The 22811-nt window shown below is 41.8% G+C and overlaps 1 protein-coding gene across 5 annotated transcripts in view; it reads left to right on the forward strand.

Annotated features, from left to right (window-relative positions):
- Window positions 1-3473: 3473 nt before the first annotated feature.
- The window catches only part of LOC310897380 (uncharacterized protein), a 152875-nt gene continuing 133537 nt past the window's right edge, over window positions 3474-22811 (forward strand). For 2 of the 5 annotated variants that reach the window (XR_014582264.1, XM_083830955.1), the window contains exons 1-2: window positions 3474-4867; window positions 6911-7031. Coding sequence is in view for 3 of the 5 variants with exons in the window: in XM_083830955.1 (XP_083687081.1) it covers window positions 7004-7031 (28 nt within the window). In the remaining 2 variants the exon portion in view is untranslated. The other 3 variants (XR_014582265.1, XM_083830956.1, XM_083830957.1) reach the window with 3 other exon arrangements.

The following is a 22811-nucleotide window of genomic DNA, read 5'->3' on the forward strand; positions in this document are numbered from 1 at the left end:
ACTAGAGGTACCGAGATCTTTCCCACCCTACACTATTGCTGTTAAGCAGATGACTGACCTTAATTTACTTGAGTGTAGGCAGGTAACACCGTTGTTTTTATAGAAACCTAAGGTATTATCTCAGGGGAAGCATGTGCATGCTCAGGAGCTAGCATTTAAATGGTAGTATTTAGGTGGTCTTTGCTATCCTCTTCAAAATACAGGGGCAGACATGGATATCACAAGCAGGAACTTTTTAAAGTACTTAATGCACAAGGCAAACAGAAAAGAGAAAGTAAAAACCCAAAGAGCTTTAAAGAGCTCCAATAAATGTCCTAAGAGTTTTGTTTCTCTCACGCTGTACAGAAGACTAGTCATGTCATGAAAAAGCAGGGAATTTGAGAAGAAAATCCTGCTTGCTCCACCTGTGCCAGCGGCCCAACTGATTTTAAACAGACTGCTCCTGAGAGGGAGGTGAGCAGGTTGCTTCTGCAGAACTGAATTATCAAGTATTGTAGCTGCACCACTGAAAATCCACTTGACGTCCTATGAGTGCTTGCCAAACTGTCCTGAGAAGCTGGCTTCAAGCTAGAGCTGAAGTCATAGCTAAAAGTGTGGAGCCAAATCCTGCTCATGTGAGTGGGGCTGCTGGCATCAGGCAGGACTACTGCACGGTTAAGGTAAGCAGGGTTGCTTCCCAGACCAGGAATGCTATTCTAGAAACTGTTTGTCCTACATCACAAGCTTGCCTTGCAGTTTGTTGCGAACAACGGTGCCTGATCAGAGAGGATTCATAGCTGAAGTAATAAGAAAGTCTTGGTCCAGGACCATAACGTATTGGCAAAGATTTATGGGAGGTCTGTACATCACTGGCCCTGGCCAGGTCCAACGATCTCATCCTTTCATAAGTACTAAATTCACTTAATTTTTTTTTAAAGCTTTTATTAATGGTTCCTTTGGAGCTTTTGCAGTCTGTTGTCTAATGCAGGCTTTGATGAAGTTTTAAAAAAACACCTCAGCAATAACAGTTCTCCTGTGTAATAACTAATCAATATGTGCTAATCATTTGCGAAATACATCTTACAGGGAAATGGTTCTGAAGTTAGGTAGCTGCCAAAACAGAAAGAATAAAAGAAAAGCAAAAAAAGCTTCTTTAATTCCTTAGCCAGTAGGTATTCATAAATGTAAAAGATTAACCAGTTTTGTGTTTTTGCCAATTAGTATAGAAATTTTATGAGCTGGCATGAATATTCAACTCAAATGATTTTTTTTTTTTTTTTACAGCCAAGTTATAAACCTCTAGAAAACATGGGAGGCTAACTCAACCCTGAACATAGCGGTGAAGCTGAGTGCTGCTATAATAAAGCAATCTATTAAAAGGTTATCTTTCATGTAAGATTGCTTTCCCTAAGCACCTAAGCATATTAACAACATCTGAAAGGCACTTGTAATTATACACACCTCAGAAAAGATTTAAAATTGCCTTCTTTGTCCACGCTTATAAAAACATCTCAGTCACTCTGTGATCTTATTCTACCTATGCACCTTAAGGCTTGTAAAAGCAAAATGGAAGAAGCAATCACCCATCAGAGAATTGCTCATAGGTGAACTTTGGCTGTCTCTAGTGGCATTAATTTTGCTCTCTGTGAACTGCTCTTGACACTCTTGTAAGGTCTGGAGAATTTTTCCCATCCCTGACTGGCCTACATGACTATTTGGAACCGATTTGCACTTTGAAGATGATGCTTTGTGAAAAAAAAGAAATCGTTCATTTAGTCTCCGAAGAACAGCTTTATGGCTGCATCCTACAACTTTTTGGAAAAGACTGCTCTCTGCACATTCAGCCAGTGCTGATGAAATTAGTGGTGCGCTTGCATGACTGAAAATTCCAGGGCTGGGAACTCAGCAAAGCGGGAAGCATGCTGTTATAACCACATCTTAATGGTTGAACTCTAGCCTCCTTTTATCTTCTTGCCTACCGTACTAATGAACCTAAATGCCCTGCAACACTGTTGCTATCATCTTTCTCAATGCTGCTGAAATATACTGTGTATAACACAGTCGGAAATAGCTATAACTTACTTCTGGTGTGGTATTTAGTTTCTGGAGCAGGCATCAAGATCAGCAAAACAGTTTCTGAAGATGCAGTCCCATACAGCTGAAGCAGAGTGGCTTGAACAATACTGAAATTTTTAGACTCTATGCCTTATTAGAGATCTGATTTTGCTGCCCTACTCAGACTAAAGTACCTTTAATTTTAAGCCCTTGTGGAAATTCCATTTGAAAAATTTCAGCTGACTCCATTTGGCAACTAGGTTTAGGGAAGAATTGTCTTTATCTCTCTCCAGTCTTCTGGGGCTACTGGTTGTTTGGTGGAGAGCATTTGAGCTAATGGAGCTCACTTGAATTCCGCTTAGGAATTAGATTCTTTCCCGAGTACGGGCTGCAGCATCAGTTATCAGCTGTTCTGCTGAATAAACTGAATACCCATGGAGCCTTTTAGATTTTCCTTTGTGAAACCCATGGCTTTTAGAAAGGTCTGTGATGGTGCCGGTGATTTTTATTGTGATAATAGTCCTAAATGTCCAGGCACAGATGAGAGTGATACATATCATACACACTACATGCTATCTGCAGAATTACTACAGCAGAAGTGTTGGGTCCATGCCTTGAGCACTTCACAATGCTGAGGTTTTCAAGATGAGTCTTTGCAGAGTTCTACTTGTTGGTTTCTATTTCTAAAATGATCTTTTTTCTAAATTTTAATTTTCATAGTAAAGCATCAGTTATAAATGTATATGCAATTATGGCATTCTACCATCTTTAGGAGGACTTCCCAGCACCTCCTCTGACAATTTTATTAAACAAAAGTATTTGTTTCATACTTTGGGAAGGGAGAAAGCTGTGCAGTTTGGTTCTAGCTACAGCAAACTTATGAAAAACCATAAAGAACTTAATGGAAAAATCCTATAGATTTAAAAGCAAAATACCATCTCTACCACCCAACTCTGTGGGATGATTCAAAGCCAAATGAGAAGAGACTAGAGTAATTTTACATCTCTGTATATTAGGAGCAATTTCGTAAAAGCGGAATATTGTTTTTACTGTGAAACTGACATCAGGGTTGAGTCAAAGAAACCCGTTATAGTATTTTTGGATTTAACTCTTCCTGGATCAATTGGAGGTTAAGAGTGATGGGAAGGTGGAAGCAAGTGGGAAACATGTTGCAATGCTGTATTCCTCTGTTATATCGCACGCAAGAAGGATCATCTCGCAGAACACTTCCAGTGTGGAGCGTGTGGCTCCTGAACTCTCTCCATCCTGCAGGTTAAGCGTAAGAACTGTCTTTCTAACGTTAAAGGAGGGCAGCGGACGTGGTGGATGCTCTGCCATTAGAAATGTTTAGGTCAAGAATTGCTCCATGCAAGCTACAACTAATTAAGAAGAAATAGATGCAGGCTGAAATCTGGCCTGTACTATATGGCAGGTGAGGTTGGATAAGATGGTTGCAGTGGTCCTTTTTGGTCCTAATGATTCAGAAAATCCTGCAAAGCGTTTGCATAGGGGACTGTCAGCATGCGTGCTTTCATTTCTTAGGGCACTGCATGAATTGTATAAAATCATAGGCTGACTTAAAAATGGTGAAAGTATTAGGCCCACATTCCACTGTTCTGATACAATGAAGGAATTAATTTTAAAAAATAATTCTGGCAAGTATTCTGGTAAGCTGAAAGGCGACTAGAAAGTGCCTTCTCTTTCAGACAGTGCAGGCAAGTCGCTAATTGCACTAAACTAACTTCACTGAAGTGCAGAGCAAGAGAGCAGATAACACAAAAATGTATTAGTTGCCTTTGTTGCAATATAAAAGACTGTGGCGAGGGATTAGGTTTTTCTGTTCAGCAGAGGAATGGCCTTAGTTTCTCTCCCCCTCCACGTCTCCCTTTCTGCTGCAGTTCAAGAACCTCGAGACACACAAAACAATTTGGCAGCGTCAGCAGCACAGTTTGACAACACTCGGGGTGGCACAGCGCTGCCCCACGGAACAGCTTCCCGACGCCCTTTGAAGATCGCAGCTTACGAGCAGGCTGTACGCTGAGAACATTTTTATGGGAACGCGCAGGCAAACAAACACAGATGGCTGCACTTGCCCTCCCCCTCCCCTTCCCCGGTGGGTAATCGGCGCTTGTATTCACGCACGTAATTATTGGGGATAATGCCGTATTACTAGGTCGGGCAAGTTTTTGTCGGGAAGGTTCACCTGGTAAGCAGCACACGGTGATGGATGAGTTTTGTGTTACTTCACTTTGCTCGGGACCGGTGCCAATCGAATCACCGCCTGGCTGGGGTACCAGGTAATCAGGCACACCCAGCCTATCTCGAGCGGTGCTTGCCCGGGCCAGTCTTGTGTGAAAACAGCTGGGACGGGTGCCATACCGAATGCATTCCCGTGAAATGGCTGGAAAAGTTCAGCTGCACTTTGAGGACGTGGTGCTACTTTTCTTGCGCTTACGGGAAAAAAAAAATAAATTAAAAAAAAATAAAAATTGAACGCCGTGAGGAAGCTTGGAGGCCGAAGTGGTGAGGATGAAAAGCAGCGGTCGCGGCGCAGTGGTTGGCTTTCAGCTGAGGCCGGGGAGGAATGTGGGACGGCTCCCACAACATCTCGCAGCCTTGGGAATCTCTTCCGTTCCAGCTCCGCGTGCTCCGTGCTGCCTGCGAGGGCACGGTCGGATGTTTGCTTGAGAAACAGCTGCGGTGGTTTAACAAGTTACTGCTTGATCAGCTATTTGTTACTGCTCCCCTCTGCCGGGGCGCAGTAACTGAATACGTGGGCTCTGCCCGGCTGTTGCAGCGCGGGGGAAAACAGGCTGGCTCCAACCCTTCGCAGGTAGGGAGGGTTGCCACATCTGAGCTGTGGGGGCAGTGATAAATGGTTAAGGGGCAGCGACTGCTTAAGCAGAGGCAGCTGCCTCTGAAACGAACGTCTGACTGTGCCATAAAAGACACTCGACACCATTAAACATCGGGCTGTCAGCAATAATTACAGAACGTGTTCGCACTGTTTAAAAAAGCAAAAACTACAGAGGGGAAGAGAAGTGACATGAACACTCAAATGTGAAGAAACTAAATAACTACACTTGGAAAAGTAAAGTGTTGTTTATGCGACTAGAGAGTGCTGGTCCAAAAAAATGCAATTTAGGAGCAAGTTTTGCCAGGGAACCTTTCATGTAGGAAGTGGGAATGATGAAGAGAAAAACTGCCTGGCCCTTTTGCTGTTTGCCCCTTTCTTTCTCTTTCCACGTGTTGAAAGATAGGCAACCTACACGGCACTTTTGTAATTCTGATTGTTTAATGTAAACAAAGTGTTGTATCAGGCGTATATAAACTCACCTGTCTGCTTCAGTGTGCATGAGATATTGCAAGGCAGGTCTTCACCAAGGACACTAAACAATGAAGTCCTTCTTTGTGTCTTGTAGTCGATGAACGAACACCTTCAGCAGAAGAGTCACACTTTAGGCAATGTGTGGCTTTTTACCTACGGTCATCACAGATGTCTCCAAGGGCTCTCAGGCAAAATAATCAATGAAAAAGTGTGGGTTCTCAACTGGTTTATGCTAGGTGTTTGCTTTCATTGCAAAATCAGCTTCGAGTTTCTTCATCCTGGCCATTTTCCCCTGTCTGTGTGACTCTTTACATAGATGGGAAGGCGTGAATGTAAAACCATAGGCACTTGCAGTGGACACAGGAGGAGGTGTAGTGCTGCAAATGTATTCTTTTTAAGAGATTAGATTTAAAACTGCTTCTGGCTCTCCCAAGAGAGCTTCTTTTTTGATGCTCTACAGCATTATAGTTCAGATAATAGTAAAAAAAAATAATAATTCCAAAGATGTGTGTAAAATGTTATGGAAGGGCTATTCATATCCCTCAGTTTAGTGGCTTAAGTAGAAGCACTTTCTGAGGCTCGAATTCTCTCAGCCATGTGTGGAGCCATTTGGAGTCCTTACCCCACGTAGGACTGCCTGTGACCACGCTTCTTGCCCAGCACCCTGGTTTTGGTACTTCTGTCATGGGCTGACATGTTCCGTTCACATTGCCATAAGCTTCAAGCAGGCAACAGGTACTCACTCTGGCCATGCTGTTCCAGAAACCCACTCTTTCCCTGTACCAGGCATACCTGGCACAGGGCACCCATCCAAGACCAACAGTGCAAGCTGTTACATATGCTTCTGCCATTAAGCCCTACGTGGGCACCCACCTATGCCTGCCAGTGCTCTGCAGCCTCCCATCACCTTTAGATTCTCACAGAAGGACCTTTGGCCTCCCCTGGGCACAGAAGCAGGGATTTGTTCCCAATTCCTTGATGGTGTTTGGAGCAGGGTGACTTGACTGGGAAAGTCAACCGGAGGCTTCATGCAAATTATCTAGAAAGTGGTAATTCAGTTCATTAACCCACTTATAAAATCAATATATCACGCAGGGAGCTGAACAAAACTTGGCAGCTGTGCCTATATCCCCTTTGCACCTGAGGGAAGCCTGACTGAAAGAATCAGAGCCTCTTCACTCTGCCTGTGGCAGCGTGCAGCAGCCACGGACCCTCACCAGGATCTGCAGAGCAAGCCTTGCCTCCTAAGTTAGCTCTTGGAAACTTTTGTGCATAGGATGTCCAGCTGCAGGACGCTTTTTCTTTAGTGGAAGTGGAGGTTCGCATAGAAATAGGTTGATCTTCCTGAGTCCCCGGTGGCACAGGTCCCAGAGCCCTGGGTTACTTAGGGTCAGTCATCCTGGTGGTTGCAGTCATGACGGAGTGGTAAATCCATTATTGATTCTCAGATATTTCATCTACTTTCTTTTGTATTAGTAATAAGATTAAAAAAAATACATCGCAGGAGAACATGTGTTTCACAAATGCCATCATTGTTTTCTGAAACAGAAAGGCTGGTCGAAAAGCGGAGCTGGAAAAGCACGACCCCCCATTTTGTGCGTGGTAGGCTCCTCTTGACATTATGCACTGACGTGAAAGGATATGGCTTTCCTGCTGACTTCAGCGAGAGGTAGGGCTGTTTAAACAGTTTTCCCTAGAGTTGCTTTAGCCATATGTGTTTCCACATGCAGTGGGGTTAAAAGACTTGGCGTCCTTCCTGATCCTGTGCTTCACCGCCGCGTTTGAAAGCAGTGGTGGTGGGCAGCGAGGGGAAAAGGAAGACATTAGTACACAACGAGAAGCTAAAACCTAAAGCCCAGCCCGTGCTGCGTGTTCCCACTTCTCGGCAACTGTGAGTCACACGCGTAAAACACATTTGCACTCCGGTTGTGCGACTCGTCCCTAGAACGCTTCAAACTTTTTATAGCTGCTCCCACTTGCTGCAGTGTCACCTGCTGGTGAGATCAAAGCACTCAATAGCATGCTCCCCCGCTCTAAGCTAAACAAAGTCACCGAAGCCCTTGAAAACTCCTACAGATGTTTCCTCTCTGAAGACAAAAGGATATTTTTCTCCCCTCCCTTCCTCCTTCACACCAAAGAACAAATCCTATGCCTCGCTGAGTTTGTACCACCTCAGATTAATTGGCACTAATGCAAATGTTCGTGGCTGTGTGGGGGATGTTGCTGAGAGCATAATGGTTGTCGTATTTGCTTGCATGTGGTTACTCCACTTCAGCTGTGTAATTCATTGCTTTATAAAGTGCTTTACAATGCACTACAGTACAGGAAGCTAATCATATGCTGTAGCAGACAATGCAGCAGAGATTCGGAGAGTTACTGCAGGTCTCCTAAGGCCCGTGCCCTGAAGTCCCCAGTCCTTTTCCATCAAAAATCCCCCTAGAGTGTCTATTTTGCCACCTGGAACAAACTGTTAGAACCGCCAGAACGTCTGGAGCTTTTCTGCCTGCTCTCTGTGGGATTCCCTTTCACTCCTTTTCGGTCTAATTCCTGTTCCCTTCACTCCCACCCTGGTTTTCTCTCCTTCTTTTTCGGCATCTTATTGGCAGAGTACACTAAGCGTAGCAGTATGAAGGATGTACAAGAGTTTCCATTCTAAGGGGGTTACTTTAAATTGCTTATGTTTCTGGCTGCAGTTTTGAACATTCAATAACAAGCCCAGAAGCAATTTTTTAATTGGAAAGTGTAAGTTGAGATAGGTACATGAACAAAGATTTCTTAAAAAATGACACCTTTGCCTATGTAGTTTTAACAGTTCTCTTAGACAACTGGTGCATGAGGAGACAGGCTGGTGTTTTAGGTATCTCTTTGCTGTTCTGGTACAATTGATTGTTACTAGCTAGTGGTCACAAGGTGTTTTCTATATATGCAAACTCCGTTGTCTGTATACCAAATCATGCTAGTACTTTGCTCCCATTTGTAGCTCAGGAAATCTCTTTCTTTGACCAGTAAGATAATGGGGAAGAAAAGCGAGCACCTGCATTAGACAGTTGCATTAAAAAAGTCAGCATGAAAGGAAGCAGTGAACCTGCCCAACGGATTGCTCAAGTTTTTGTGTTGGTCCAGCGTGCTGGCCTAGCAGAAGCTAATCAGTGTAGAAGTTCATCATTCAATTTACTTTCTAAAAATGCAAGAAATTCTATTAAAAACCCTGCATGACAAGACTATCAAATTGCAAATACTGAAAAGCTAAGGAAATAACAAATTTGAGCTTGCCTACCGAGCCTTAATTCTGTTTCCTGGCTTGTAGAGTTACAATAAAGTTTAATTAGGTTGTCGCATAATATTTTGGGGAGGTGTTGGAGCTGGGCTCCCGCCTCATTCATTTTGCATGCTAATGCAGCGCAAGGCAGTTTTTTATGAAACACTGTCTGAGGGCCGGAGTACCTCACTTACTGCAGGGGCTGTGTGCTGTGTCATAAATAAGATTGGTGTTCGCAGCAGGCGGGAGCTGTACGGCACACTGCGAATGTAGAATGATAATGAAGAGTTCAAATAGGGATGGGGTAACCCTCTATTCCTTCACCCTGCAAGCCACCAACTGCTATTCCAGTCCTTCCAGTCCATCGCTGAGGAATACCAAGCTGATATTCCCATACTGGCTACCTCCCGAGCGCACATACATCCCCATGCTCTGATTGCCTGGGAACCCTTCAGCAGAAAATGTCAGGATGTTATGTGTCCCAAGTCAGAGACAAATCCTGAGGGACGCGCTGACCCTTTTAAGTGCCCTGTGGCAAATTACTGCTGTGGGAATGACAACTGCTCCACATCTCACTGAGTCCTTCACTTTAATAATTATAATCTTGCTGTGTGGTTCTTCATAGAGGAGTTTCTTCATAGATAAACATGTTAAGCACGCCATCTCTTTTCATTCTCAGATAGTGGTAAACATGAAATTCAGTTTCATGCAATAGAATTAATTCGTATTCAGGCAGCTGTTACTGTTCCCAGTAGATGAAAGTTTGATGGCCATTTATCTGAGGGTTGACCTGTCAGTATTCCCCATTCACAATTAAGGCTGGCAATTGGTCCTCAGATAAAAATAATGTATTTCCCCCCAAAATATTTTTCTGTTTATTTCTGATTGGCTTTAAATGCTGGAGTGAGTTTTCCTTTTTGCTACAAATACCGCTCTTCAAAATTGGAGTAAATGACAGTGGAACTTAGGCATAATAACAGAAGGCATCTCTGCTCCTGTAATTTCACTTTCCTTCTTCCCATGTTTGCAACAGTGGCAAAATGCTGAATGGCTTCAGTATTTCATCTTCAGGAAGGTAGAAAATATAGCCAGGGACGATGAGCCACACTGTAATGAGAAAGGGCTCCCAGAGCACTGAGGAATGTTCCCATTCTTTTAGGTTCAGCCAGCCCTTTTCTGTTTGTTGCTTCAATTTATGTAAATTACTAGAGTTCAAGTAGACTTAATATTTATCATCCAAGACAGGAAGGGTCAGCCCTCCTTTCTTATACATTCCTTCTACTGGAAAAGTTTAGTTTCAGTAAAATGTCAGCATTTGTATTTAAATATATTTCAGCAAGAAGATTTGCAAATTATTATTTCTGCTGTCCCTCCCCCAAAGTGCCTCTCAAATAGCAAGATCTAAGGAGTACTGCAAGACAACTACTGTTGGCACATACATAACAAAGCTTAAAGTCTGTTTCCTTACTTAAAGCTCTTAAGATTAGTTGAGGGTCTTTGGATGAAACGCTGAATAAGCTACCTCATATTAATAATGGTTATCTGGGAATGTCCAGCAGGATCCTTCCACAGGTTTCCCTTTCTAAGACGAGATCAATCGATGAAGTAGCACAACTATTCACTTGGTCATACTTAGTATTTGGAGACACCATGGTTTGCACTGAAAAATGTGCACACCCCTTTGTGTCACACACTGAGCACCATGAAGTCCTATGATCTCTCCTTATTTCCACAATAAATAAGAACATTAAGTAACTTGTGAAGCTAGGCGTGATGCCAATATAAGAGCCATTCTAAAACCATGTCCTTGGTTTGCTTCCTAAAGACCAAGTCTAGGACCGGTCTGGGACATTGTGGGTACCACCATTTTCTGTTAGCATCCCCAGTTCCTACAGATACAGGGTTTCATTGCAGAATTATGCCATCTGTTTGCAGAGATTATGTTCTTTACAAAACAGGTTCGGCATCACTCCACAAGTCTAATCTGTGTTTTGAAAAGCAAGTCCTGTGGTATTATACTCACTTGTCTGACCTCCTCTCTTCAAGATCATCCTTCCACTTTACTTTCTTTTGCTCCGTGCATCAGATTTTAGGATATGTGGGGTGTTCTGGACATCCATGCACCCATCCACAGTTTTTAATGGCATCCTTCCAGCGCTCTTGCATAGTTTTGTTGTGCGGGCTTTGTTCTGCTGTTCATTCCGTCTAGTCCTGGCTTCACAGAGGACCTGAGCACCTTTCCTGGTTCTTGGTCTCTGCAGGTTAGTCCCTGACTGACAGGTCCTCAAGGGCTCTGCACTCAGACTCCCTCTGGGACAGAGCAGAAGTTCAGGAATACAGTTCTCACCCTGTATTAGTATCCATTTCCTTCTGTCATGGGAAATGCTCATGTAATCAAGACTTTTTTTTTTTTTTTTTAATTACAAAATGGCAGGTGTGCTTATACTAAGGCTTACTTTTTTTTCTGGCCTGGGTACAGTTTCACTGTTACTGAAAGCTAGCTAGGAGAAGACCTAACTGTTGTACTTTCAATGATAACTGAAATTTCATGTGCCAGGTATGACGCACACCACTGACTTTTGTGCTATGCCCCCTTTATCTCACTCTTTTCTGACATGGTGCTTAAGTTGTAGGCTGCCTCCTGGTGCTGGGCCTTGCAGGCAGCTGCCAGCGGATGAAGGGACCTCCAGGTCAGAAGACCTGGCATGGGGCTGGGGTCACAAAATGAGAGGCCCTGACAGTAAGCAGCGAGTGACTAGGGCTGGTCTGGCAGGCCACAGGCCTAGGTGTTATACCAGGTGTGGCCTAGCACTGCGGCCTTCTCACCCGTTAGGCAACTTGATGCACGAGAAGGCTTGGGGAGCCTTCTGCTTTGGCAGACAAGAAAGCTGTGGCCTTGCCCCAGCCAAATTCACTCTGTCTCATCATAACTGTTCTAGAAAGTTGGTGCTTGGAAGGAAAACTTCATATTTCTTCCTCCCACTCTGCTCCTTAAAACAACATCTTAGGGCCTTACAACAAAAACAGTATTCAGAAACCCATCGACTACCCATCTAACATTGCTTTTGTTTTCCTTATCATTCCGTAATTTCCTTTTGCTTGAACAATGAAGCTGCCCTCACCCGTTTCACTTTCAGTTTGCAGCCCGTCTGGCTCTCCCCAGTAGGCCAAATGCTGTGTTTGCATTTCAGACGCTGCAGAGGAAACTGATTACCTTGAAAAACAAACAAAGCAGATGTTTTCTTCTGATAGGCGTCATACTGTAAGAAAACTCCAGAGTGTGCAAAGAAATGAGTATGAATATACGTGTGCGTTTGTCCCTCCCCGATCAGTCACAGCTTGTTGAGGGAATGCTGTGCGTGAGCGAGAACGGATTTAGCGCAGTACCACAGCTGGGCTGGCAAACCAGTGCCTGCAGGGGCAGCATGAGGGAAAGAATTAAAATCAATTGCAGACAAAACCTTATACTTCCTTCTAACAGGCTGCAGCTGGGGAAGCCAGGGACGGGAGCCAGTAAGTGGAGTGAGGAGATTCACACAAGCAACTGCAGGGTGTAGGAGGGAACAGTGCCTGGGATGGGGAAATTTTAGAAATTAAGGGCTGAGGAAAACAGCGAAGGGTTGTGGGTTTATTCCTTTTTGGAGTCAGAGATCGAAGGCACTGCTCTCATGGTGAATGGAGAAATGCAAAGTCTTCTGTCTCTTCCTAAGAGCGATCTGGAGGCAATGGAGGACACGCAGAGGCAGAAGGTGATGGCTAACATGGGGAGGAGGCACTGGTGTAGGAGAGAGGCTGGGAGAGACATAACGCTTTGGGGTAGCCAAGGAAGGGGAATTTTTGTAAGCTGGCTGCTCTCATACGGTGAGACAGGAAAGGCTTGTCAATGATTGTGGTACGTGGTTAGCTCAAGAGCTAGGATGTGCTCTCCTGTGTTACCTCTATAAGTGGTCCAAAGTGCTACTTTCCTGAGGTTCCGCTATTCTGAGCTGTAAGAAGAGGAAAAATAAAAGGAGTGATCTGATGGCTTTGAATAGCAATAGATCCATCCAATGGCTAAAAATGTACTGCCAATAAAAGCAACTAATTCGTGAAGAGTGTACAGTGTATGCTCGTGGAATGACTACCCCCCCCTTTCTACTCTCTCCTCCACTTTTTCTCTTTAAAAACTTGTACATGACCATTATGAATGTCTGTTAAATAAATGCTAGTCCTTTGATTATTACTGACTAGAGAATACAGTATTACACATGAGCAGTCTTTAGGTGCATGTTGCTTTTGTGGAAGGAAATGAAAAAAATTTACTGTGATCGCAAATTAACTGGGATCAACAAACGCTTAACAAATTTCCATTTTGGACTTCAGTGTCCTCCAGGGCTGGGTGGTTTTTTTCTGAACTGTGTGTAGTGCAGGAGAGACAGTGGAAATTTGCACTGCAAATGTGTAGTGGTTAAAAAAACTCCAAACGCCCAAAATACCTCTACTCATGATCTAAGTTTAATTCACTCATTGGATGGCATGTATGAGCACAGATAATAAAGTGCTTTAGGTTGGATCATTATGCATATCTGACCTGAGAAGTTAGCCAAAGTTCAGGATATTGCTGCTCTTTGTGTTAGGAGAAGAGATCGATGAGACAATCAGGCGATCTTGATGAAATCTTGTATTATGACAAAGAATGCATGAGGAACTGCTCCCTTGAACCTGCGGGGAATCAGGCAGGAAATAATCTCTTTACACACAGGGTCAGGTCTCTCTGCCCCAGCCAGCGCTCATCCAGATGCTTGTTCTTTCCCGTTTTGTCAGAACTGCTATGTGGTCTTTTTTTGTCTTCCTCCTCAGCTTTTCTGGTCTTGCTGTTTCTGTCACGCACAATCCCTCACAGCATAATTGCCTGTGAAACCTCTCTGTCCACATGTGTCTTTGTTTTGGGAGATGGCATGTAGTTATGTTTGGGGTGGAGATCATTATTGTTTCAAACATCTGGCTTCATAAAGAACCTTAATGTCTTCTCTGAATTTATTCTGAATGAAAGGATGAAGTGTTACACCCACCATCTTCCACTAGCTTTTACCCAGCTCATAGCAATAAAACGACTGGAAGCTGCATAACCTGTCAGGCTGCTTATTAAAGAAGATGTCAGGAGAGGACTATTAAACCTCGCTGCTCAGAGAGGGACATGTGGTGACTGACCTACACAGCACTTATGTTGCTGTGTCGGAGGAGCGAAGTCCCGGAAACTCCTTGTCTTACAGAAAGGGGTAGGCTCTCTAGTCAGTGGAGCAGAGAGATGTTTCCCTTAAGGCAATGACAAGGATGCGTGTTGCCCTGAAAGTGTTGCTATGACCTTGACTGCACTTCTCCCTTGCAGCAGACCATGGGCACGGAGCTCAGAGTAAGCGGCCAGCACCATTCCTACAGATCCAGGGAGATTTCAGGCAGGATTATAGCTCATGGCAGCTTGACCTCTCCTTGTGTACTGAGGGGTAATGTGTAAATCAAATCCTCTTGCCCTGAGAAGAGATGACTTTGTGTGGTGTGAATCAATATATGTCCTGGAAGAGTTGCTTTGAAATACGTGTCTCTTTAATGTGTGTGCAGATGGGGAATTATATCATGTAAATGCTAATTTACACACATTGGAGACACAAGTGAGTAGTTAGTTCATCCCCCTGACACCAGAGGAGAGTCCTGAATAGAAACTACATGAGATATTAAATAGATATGACACTTAACCTCAGCTGATGATGCATTTGAGGGAGACACCGTTACTGCTTTGTTGGTGGTGGTGAAACAAGACATTCAGTGGTGCTCCTGAAGGTTTGTGATACAATGCTGACGCGACATGAGTGTCAAGGACCTTCTACCTCAGCCATGGGAGCCCATTTACTGGATGGAAATGAAAGAATAGGAAATGCAGAAAAGCTGCTGTGAGGATGGCTGACTAAACTGAGATAAAAGACGATAGGTTCATGGGCAGCCGTAGCCCTCCTTATTTCCTTGCTGTACAGAAGCTATGTGCTCCCCCGTGGAGCCTTAATTTCTGGTTGTTTGTATGAAGGGTCTTAGCGTTTTCTGGCAAGTTGTTCCTTCCAAAGCAAGACTGAGCCGGTGGAAGAGAGCTGCTCAGCAGCATGCTATAGAAATGCATTATACATGACATTGTACAGCAGGGTGCCTGACGGGAAACAAACAGAAGAAGTGGTGCTCCATTAATAGGAAAAATGGGTAACAATACAGTTTTATAGGCTCTGTCATCCCTGGGTCTTGCAGGATATTGTACATAGAGGCATTAGGTAACATTAGATAATATGATGTAAGGATTATAGCCATTTTACTAACAAAAGGTGCACTGAAGAGTTAAGGCAGTGTTTTCAAAAGCCTTTCTCTGTGCTCAGTTTAGTGCATTCTTTAATCTTAATGTTTTGGTATTTGGAGAGGACTGGAAAATCAGTGTGTGTGTGTGTGTGTGTATGTGAAAGAAGAATATTGTCCAGACTAACTACCAAACACATTGACAACATAGGGTAATATGGGATTTGGGGCACTGTATGCCCAACCCTTTTGTCCTGTAAAAGTCAAACTTTGCTCCTGTACAGCTACTGTTGAAGACATGGGAGACTTGACATGGGAGACTTGAATGTACCAAAGCTGAAAAAATCAGTCTGAAGTCACAGTAAATGTAGTCCTCCAACGTGGCAACTGCATTAAAAAAAAAAAAAAAAAAAGACATGAATGATGACATTTTCACTTCAAGGTGAAAAATGAATACACTGCAATCAAAGTGAATCCAGTTTTAGCCTCTCCACAATGCTGCCCTAAATGTAAATTGTACCACCTCCCAGACAGATGCCACTTTACCACTTTTGATTTTGTTAAATCACTTGATATAAACATTGATCTGTCCAAGGCTGAACATCAAATACTCTCCCTAGAACATTTCCCTGTAATGTGGAGATACTTGCTGTATTGCAGTTCTGATGTGTGCTGTTCTTTTACAAATGCACAAGCTCATGTTTGTTCGTGTGTCAAACCCTCTGTACACCGGGTTTATGAGCCTAATCATCTTCTCAGAAGAATCACTTCATCAAATGGAGCAAACTGAAAAAGGACCCTGAGTTTTGGAATATTTCTTATTTCTGTGGACATTGTTTTTTCTTTTTAAATTAATGTTCTATTGTGTTTTATTTTGTCCTTAGTGCAACAAATACAAATTCTGCAATTTAACTGGCATAGTTCATTACAAATGACACTAATAATTGAATGGAGACATTGGAAAATATCTCCCCTCCTATACAGCAGCTGTGCACAATTGTCAGAAGGTTATACTAGATATAAAAAGTCACATTACTGTAAAGGAAGTGCATGAATCCTTAATCTGGATGAAGGGAGAATGTTGCTGGCAGGAACAAAGGCCATTTTAGAGTCCCAAAGTCTAATGAGTGGTGAAAAAGAATAGAAACTAAAAAAGAGGCCTGCTTTTGCTATAAAGGTACAACAGTGCTGTAGGTTTGGCTGAGGTATTAGGCCAAGAGTTATAGGGACATTTAATCTTATGACTGAGGTCAAAAGAGTTGAGGAATATTTATTGTTAACACCATTATATCTAGGTTTCACCTCAGTATTTCTTCTGATCCCACTCCTGGCAATTAATATGTAAGAGAAGGACCACATTAATTTTCAATCCAGAAATAAGTGGTACCTTTGTTCTAATATGCATAACTTCAGTGCAGCTGGAAAGATATGAGGGAGAAGGAGACTGCCATAGGGAAGGGGGACAAAGTATTTTTGTAGGCAGGCTTTAAAATACCTTTCCACTATAGACTCACCAGTTTGGCCATATTCACATTAAAAAGTAAGGCACATTTTTCTTATGCAATTTAAAGTTATTATTTTTCTCTCTCACCTGCTATAAACTTGCAGAAATTACCCACTGGTAGGTCCCAGTAAGAGGAACAGAAAAGGAAGGAAAATTAACTTGTACATTTTAAGTGAAGTTTGAGGTGCCCACTTAAAAAAAAAAAAAAAAAGAGCCACATAGAGATTACATCAGCACACATATGGTTATGGGTAACATTTTCAGGAGTGCCCAGCTGGAATACCAGAATCCCAATAACAGCTCCTCTGCTTTTGAAGGTGCAATGTTTTGCATCAGTCTGTCCTCAAGGTATGCGGATGGCTTCCACTGACATGAACTGCAGCAGCTGCACAGTGCAAATGAAGGCCTACATAATTTATTTCTTATCTACTATTAACAGCTGCAGCCCCAAATTTACCAACAATGACTTTATTTTTTTGTTGTTTTAAACACGGAGCTTTTTCGTGTAGCAGTGCACAAATATTTCCTTGGAAATTTCAGGGATTTGGAAGCCATTTCTGCCCTGGCCACTGTTTTGGGAGATATAGGCAAGCTACTTCTCTTTACTTCGTGCATTCCCCTTTCGTGGTTGTTGTAGTTATTTACCTCCCAAAGATGTAATGAAGTGTAAGCTGTGAATACCTGAGAAAGTATCTTGAGAGAAAAAAGCTTCATATAAATGCCATTTAAAAATATTATTATATTGACCTTCAGAACAACTGAAATATGGGTATTTTAATATACACAGGCAAAAATTGGAAGCAATAATTCAACTTTAGGGCTTCCTGCTGGTTCCAGGCTGTAATGGGGACAAGGCTCAGGCATCTTACTATTGCACACTTAAATTTTAAACAGATTTCAAAAGAAAATCTGGTGGTAAAAATGTCTGCTCCTGCTTTATGCTATACCCGTGTGTGTAACTAATTACAGATTTTGGAATTCCTTTTCCTCACGCAGAATTTTGCAATGGCAAATCTCCACATGCTCCTTCCACAAAGTTTGTGCTTCTTGTTCTACAAATAAGGGAATGCCTCGGCTATGAACGCGAAGGGTCACCGGTGATTCAGGGTGACAGCTCCCGAATCCCAGGGGAGCTCTACCCGGGAGACTGTTCTGTGTCTCTGAACAGGAATTTGAAAAACTCACCAATTAGCATTTGCCTGAGCCCCGCTTCTCTCTCTTTTTCTGCTTTCTTACAAGTGTTAATTTTGCTAACATTGTTCAGTGATATCTTAAAAATATCTTTGGCACTGGAGGCATTTTTCACTTCACTGTTTTATTGTCTTTCTCAAGTACTTGCATTCAGTCTTTCTTTTCCTGAGATAACAGCCTTGCAGAGGTCTGATAGTTCAATTCCTAAATATTGTGTCCCTTTTAAAAGACACACCAAAAAGAATACAAAATGCCATGTACAAAACAATATTTTAGAATATAGAGAAGCTTACTTGGATTAGTATTCCATAATAACATGATTATTTCTTTCAAAAATCATTGCTGCTTATGTTTTTTTCCTGTTTGAAATATTCTGCTTTACACTTTTTTAAAATTTATGAAATAATTGGTTTTCCACAACAATCTCTAGCAAAAATATTCAGAGACCCCTGTGCATTTCTACCTGATCTACTACATTTCCTCTCTCCAAAAGAAAAAGACCTTGGATATTTTAGATACAGCAGTCAGCATCCTTCAAAAGACAAACTTAAGAATTAGCTCTAATGTAATATAACTAAAATGCTGATGGCTCAGTTTTTAGCTAGTAAGGATTGATGATAGAGGAATACACTGGTTAAGCAACTAGAGCTTTTTTTCAGGAAGACATTTAAGCACATGCTTATGTTTGAGCATGTACATAATATTTTCCTAAATTAGAGCTTTAGTTTCCTGGGGATGTATACGCAAGAGTTTTCCCTCAGCAATATGGGTGCTTCTCTGAGCACTGCCAGGGCAAAGGGGACACGAGGCTAAAGTTTATGGGGGGTGCCTTTCTCTTCCAATTTCTTGAGGTTTGCCCTAAGCATAACTTTGCTTCAGAAGGTTGCATGTTCTTGACTGGCTTTCTCTTGTTTGGTTTGGAAGATGTAGCTATGTATTTCCTTAAGTCCTTATTAATGTGGAGAAACATTCTTTTCATGCTCGTAAAAAACAGACGCATCCTAGCCAGGCCCAGAACATATGTGACTGGTTCCATCCTCTGTACAACATATTGCTGTGTGAAACAGGGAACATGAGACAATCATCACTTCCCAGTCTCTCTGGACTGCGATGCCAGATAGAAGGCATCCATCCATTTTTTCCTCATCCTTTTTTTAGTACTTATTCTCCCATACTGATTAAATTTGAATAGCCATTTTATTGCCAGTTCTGCTAGCTGTGATCATGCCTATTTATGCTGTTAAATTAAGTTAAATGAAAGCAACGGAATCAGGCCCTTTACTTTCCTATTGCTGGCCTAGGGTTTGAAATGCTCATCCATTCCTTTTCTTCTCTTGTTGTTAATAAATAAGACATGTAATTCTTTCATTTGGTAGTTTTGATGATGAGGTTTGATGGTGACGACATTCTAAGAATCCAGAAAGAATTAGTCCTTTTGCAGTGCCAAAGCTCATTGTGTGTAGGAGGGTGCTACTAGTGATGTGAAAAAAAAACACCCAGGCAGCAAAATTTTTAGGGATTTTGTCTTCATTTAATATACAGAGGTATACTGACTGTAAGTGGTCGTATCTCTGGCTGCATGGGAGAATGGAGTCAGGTCTTCTCACATGAAAAACCACGTGAAAGATTCACAATTTTGCTGTTTTGTATCACATTTTTTGTTTCTCTTTCTTCAAACAGAACCACACATTCAAGCTTTGGATGTAAGCTGGACATACCTAAAACCCACACCTCACTTGCATCCATAATTTGTCTTTGTAAATTAGGCTGTTATTTGCACATGCAGTTTTCCAATTTGCATATGTACATATACAGCTCCGGTTCTGCACCTTTAAAATAAATAGGACTTTTACCATTGAGTTTGGTGCGCACCAGATAAAATCATATATATACATATTAGACATCCAGTTTCTTATGCCTTTCACGTTTTATGACCTTGAAAATATAAGCTCAATTTGGACACACAGGGCAGCTGGATGCATAATCCAGCATTGGTTCCTGAGTGAACAGTCATTATCTTGCACCGGTAGGAGATCTCTAGATCTGGCTCAGGGATGGTAAAGAAAGAAAGAAATTTCTACCTCCTGTCCATTGGTTCAAATCAGGAGCAAGTGAATAAATTCAGTGAGGAATGTAAAATACACCGATAGTTGAGAGGAATTAGGTTTGCATTATTGGAATAGGATACAACTTTGAAGAGTCTGTTCTTAATTTCCCTCCCTTTCTTCCTGATTTATTTACTGACTTCTGGGCAAACTTGTTTGCCATGTGGTGCAAATTGAAATGAAACCACTGAATTTCCGTGACTGCTCAGGGTACCTACTGTCATAAAATCTGCAGAACTTTTAGAATTAGCAAAGACTCAAAATGTTTATCTCACTTGTTAGCTTGGTAAAAGCCCACTGACTTTCTGAAATCACAGCAGCAAGCTGTAAATGATGTGTGAAATGAAAAGGCTTTGCTCACCCAGCAAACACCGAGAAAACATTGAGGAAGCTGTGCCATTCGGACTAGGCTTGGTGGAAAGGAGGAAAACAGCTGTGATACAAGAAGAATTAAGCCCAGAATATACTGGCAAATGCAGAAAACAAGTCAAGTTTTATGCCATTTTGTATTTTCCTGTGCCTTTTTTTTCTTGTCGTGCTCTGCTTCTTTTTCTGCTGAGAGCTGCGTCTAGGATTGTGCAAGGCTGAACGGTTCTTGTTTGTGTGACTTGCATGAAGTGTTAAATTTAAAATTTAAATTTTAATTCCAGTATGTTATATGGCATCAGGTGTTTTGTTTTATTTGTATACACATCTATGTATTTTAGTAGGAAACAGCTTTAGCATGGAGCCCACGGTTAGAAAGCTGACTTGAACAGTGAGTGCTGGTTCTAGGGTAGGATCTTTCCAGGCTTGAACCTTCTGAGGTTCTGGAAGAGAAAAGGATGCACATGTGGGTTAGAAGTTTGAATGAGACTGAAATTAAAGGATGAACCATGCTTTAAGGTTAGAAAGAGGCATTCATTTTAAAGGGTGTACCCCTGGGGAGGAACAAGATGCTGAACCCATCATGGCTAATGCTACCCTAATGGGGCAAGGAGGAGAAAGGAATACGGTCAGAAATGAATGCTCTCCTCACTAGCATGTTCCAGCGGGATTGTACATCTCTGGCCTTCCCACAGTTTAGTCTGCTTCCTTACCATCTGCCATCCCTACCCCCCTTACTTGTTGGCTAATCCCCATTGAACACGTGGCCCTACGCATGCTGAATATGTAGACAAAGACCATTACATGACTACTCTACTTATGTGCCAATCCAGAAGAATAGGAATACACACCTAGAGTGTTAGCTGGGGCTTGGCATCATGTGAGCATGGTAGCATGGCTTCTGGATAGGGTCTAGCTTACACTGCCCGATTCCAAGTGTGAAGAGAGCAGGCGTGTTGCTGTCTGTACCTGTCCATGGAAATCTACTATAAATAGACTTCAAACCCTTTGGGAAAGATACCGAATAGCTATACCTGTCCCAAGATCTGAGCTTTAAATTGGGGCCTTTTCATTTTAATAAATTTTATTTACCAAAAAAAGCAAAATGCTCTGTTGAGATGGTTCCTAACAGTACAGTTTACAATAATTTTTTTGCTGTGTTTTGGCTTGTTACTGTAAAATACTGTGACAGATGGAGCATCATCTGTCAACAATTCCTATCTGACACGGAGTAGAAATTATTGCTATGATGAAATTATTGATCCTGTATCTTTACATTCAGGAGCAAGGAGGATCTTCTACTAGACGGAATAAAATCAAAGGCAGTCTAATTTAGGATCCAAAAAGGATTTTACTCTAGGAAGAACCTTAGTGACTGGAGGTGGAAAAGATTTTAGTCTTGGCAGACACAACTACATAAAACCTAATTTCTCTTAGCTGTCTTATTGCTTTCTATGATATGTCAACACTAGTATGGATGTATCCATGAATCTTTCGTGTATGTTTTTCAGCAGATAAGAACTAGGGAAGATTTAGGATTTTTTTTATGTTCAGTTATTTCACCTTGCTGGGAGCCAACATGCTTCTCTATGTAAGATCTCTGAGCAAAGGGAGAGCCTGACTAGCCAGTCAGGGAAATCATAAGAGACAAAAGCATAATGAAAAATAATTTTGAAAAAAGATTTCCAAGAGTTGGCTAGTAAAGGTATGGATGTGGCATTAATGTTGTCTAATGTGACAGTAATTACATTGCTAATGCCCTCTTATTCATGCTCAAACCCAGGATGCCTTCTTTTTTTAATGACCAGTGTCTTTTATCAATGATTTGCTACATCATTTGCTAATACTCTTGCTATAAGTAGTTATTGCTGCAGAAACAAGTAAAGGCTAAGTCAAAGTGATAAGAAAGACGGAAATGTGAGGATGTGGCTCTTACCATCCTTTGGCCTAAATATACCTCCTTAGATTGACCCTAGTACTAGAGATGACCGCTTGCCTGAGCACAGGCAAATGAAAACAACATCAGGCAGTAGATAAAGCCTGTTGTTGGTTGTATAGTGAAAGAATTAGACAGGTGAGTGGGAAGAATCAGGCTGTTGTCCATGATTTTTTTGTTCCATCTGTGTGATATTTAACGGTTTGTTTAGGTTATAGCTGAATAATCCCATTCCTTAAAGCTACCCTGCCTAGTACTTGTAAGAAGTGACTGTTCTTATCCCTTCAGCAAATAGTGATGGTTTTTGGAGCATCATGTGATTATCCCCAAAGAAAATATGCAGCCTGAACATCTTCAGCCTTGAGCTAAAGGACCTGTAAACCTTGATCCAAAAGTCTTGACAACATGGTTTTCCTGGGGCATTTCTTTTTATGGCCTTTTGCTGGGTCAGAAATGCAAAGAAATAATGCATTGTTCTCTGTTTCCTATTTAAACTAGAAGGGTGCAGGCTGTTTATTTTTATTATTTTATTTTATTTTATTTTATTTTATTTTATTTTATTTTATTTTATTTTATTTTATTTTATTTTATTTTATTTCATTTCATTTCACTTCATTTCATTTCATTTCATTTCATTTCATTTTATTTCATTTTATTTTTTATTTTTTACTGCAAAAATGTCCAGCCATATTTGTGGATGGTGATTTGGATTGGTTCTTATAGTTTTCCAAGCCTTCCTGTCCATTCCTAACAGTGAAAGGGAAACACTGTTCATT

The sequence above is a fragment of the Anser anser genome (assembly GCF_964211835.1).
Source record: "Anser anser genome assembly, chromosome: 3".
NCBI classification, from domain to species: Eukaryota; Metazoa; Chordata; class Aves; order Anseriformes; family Anatidae; genus Anser; species Anser anser.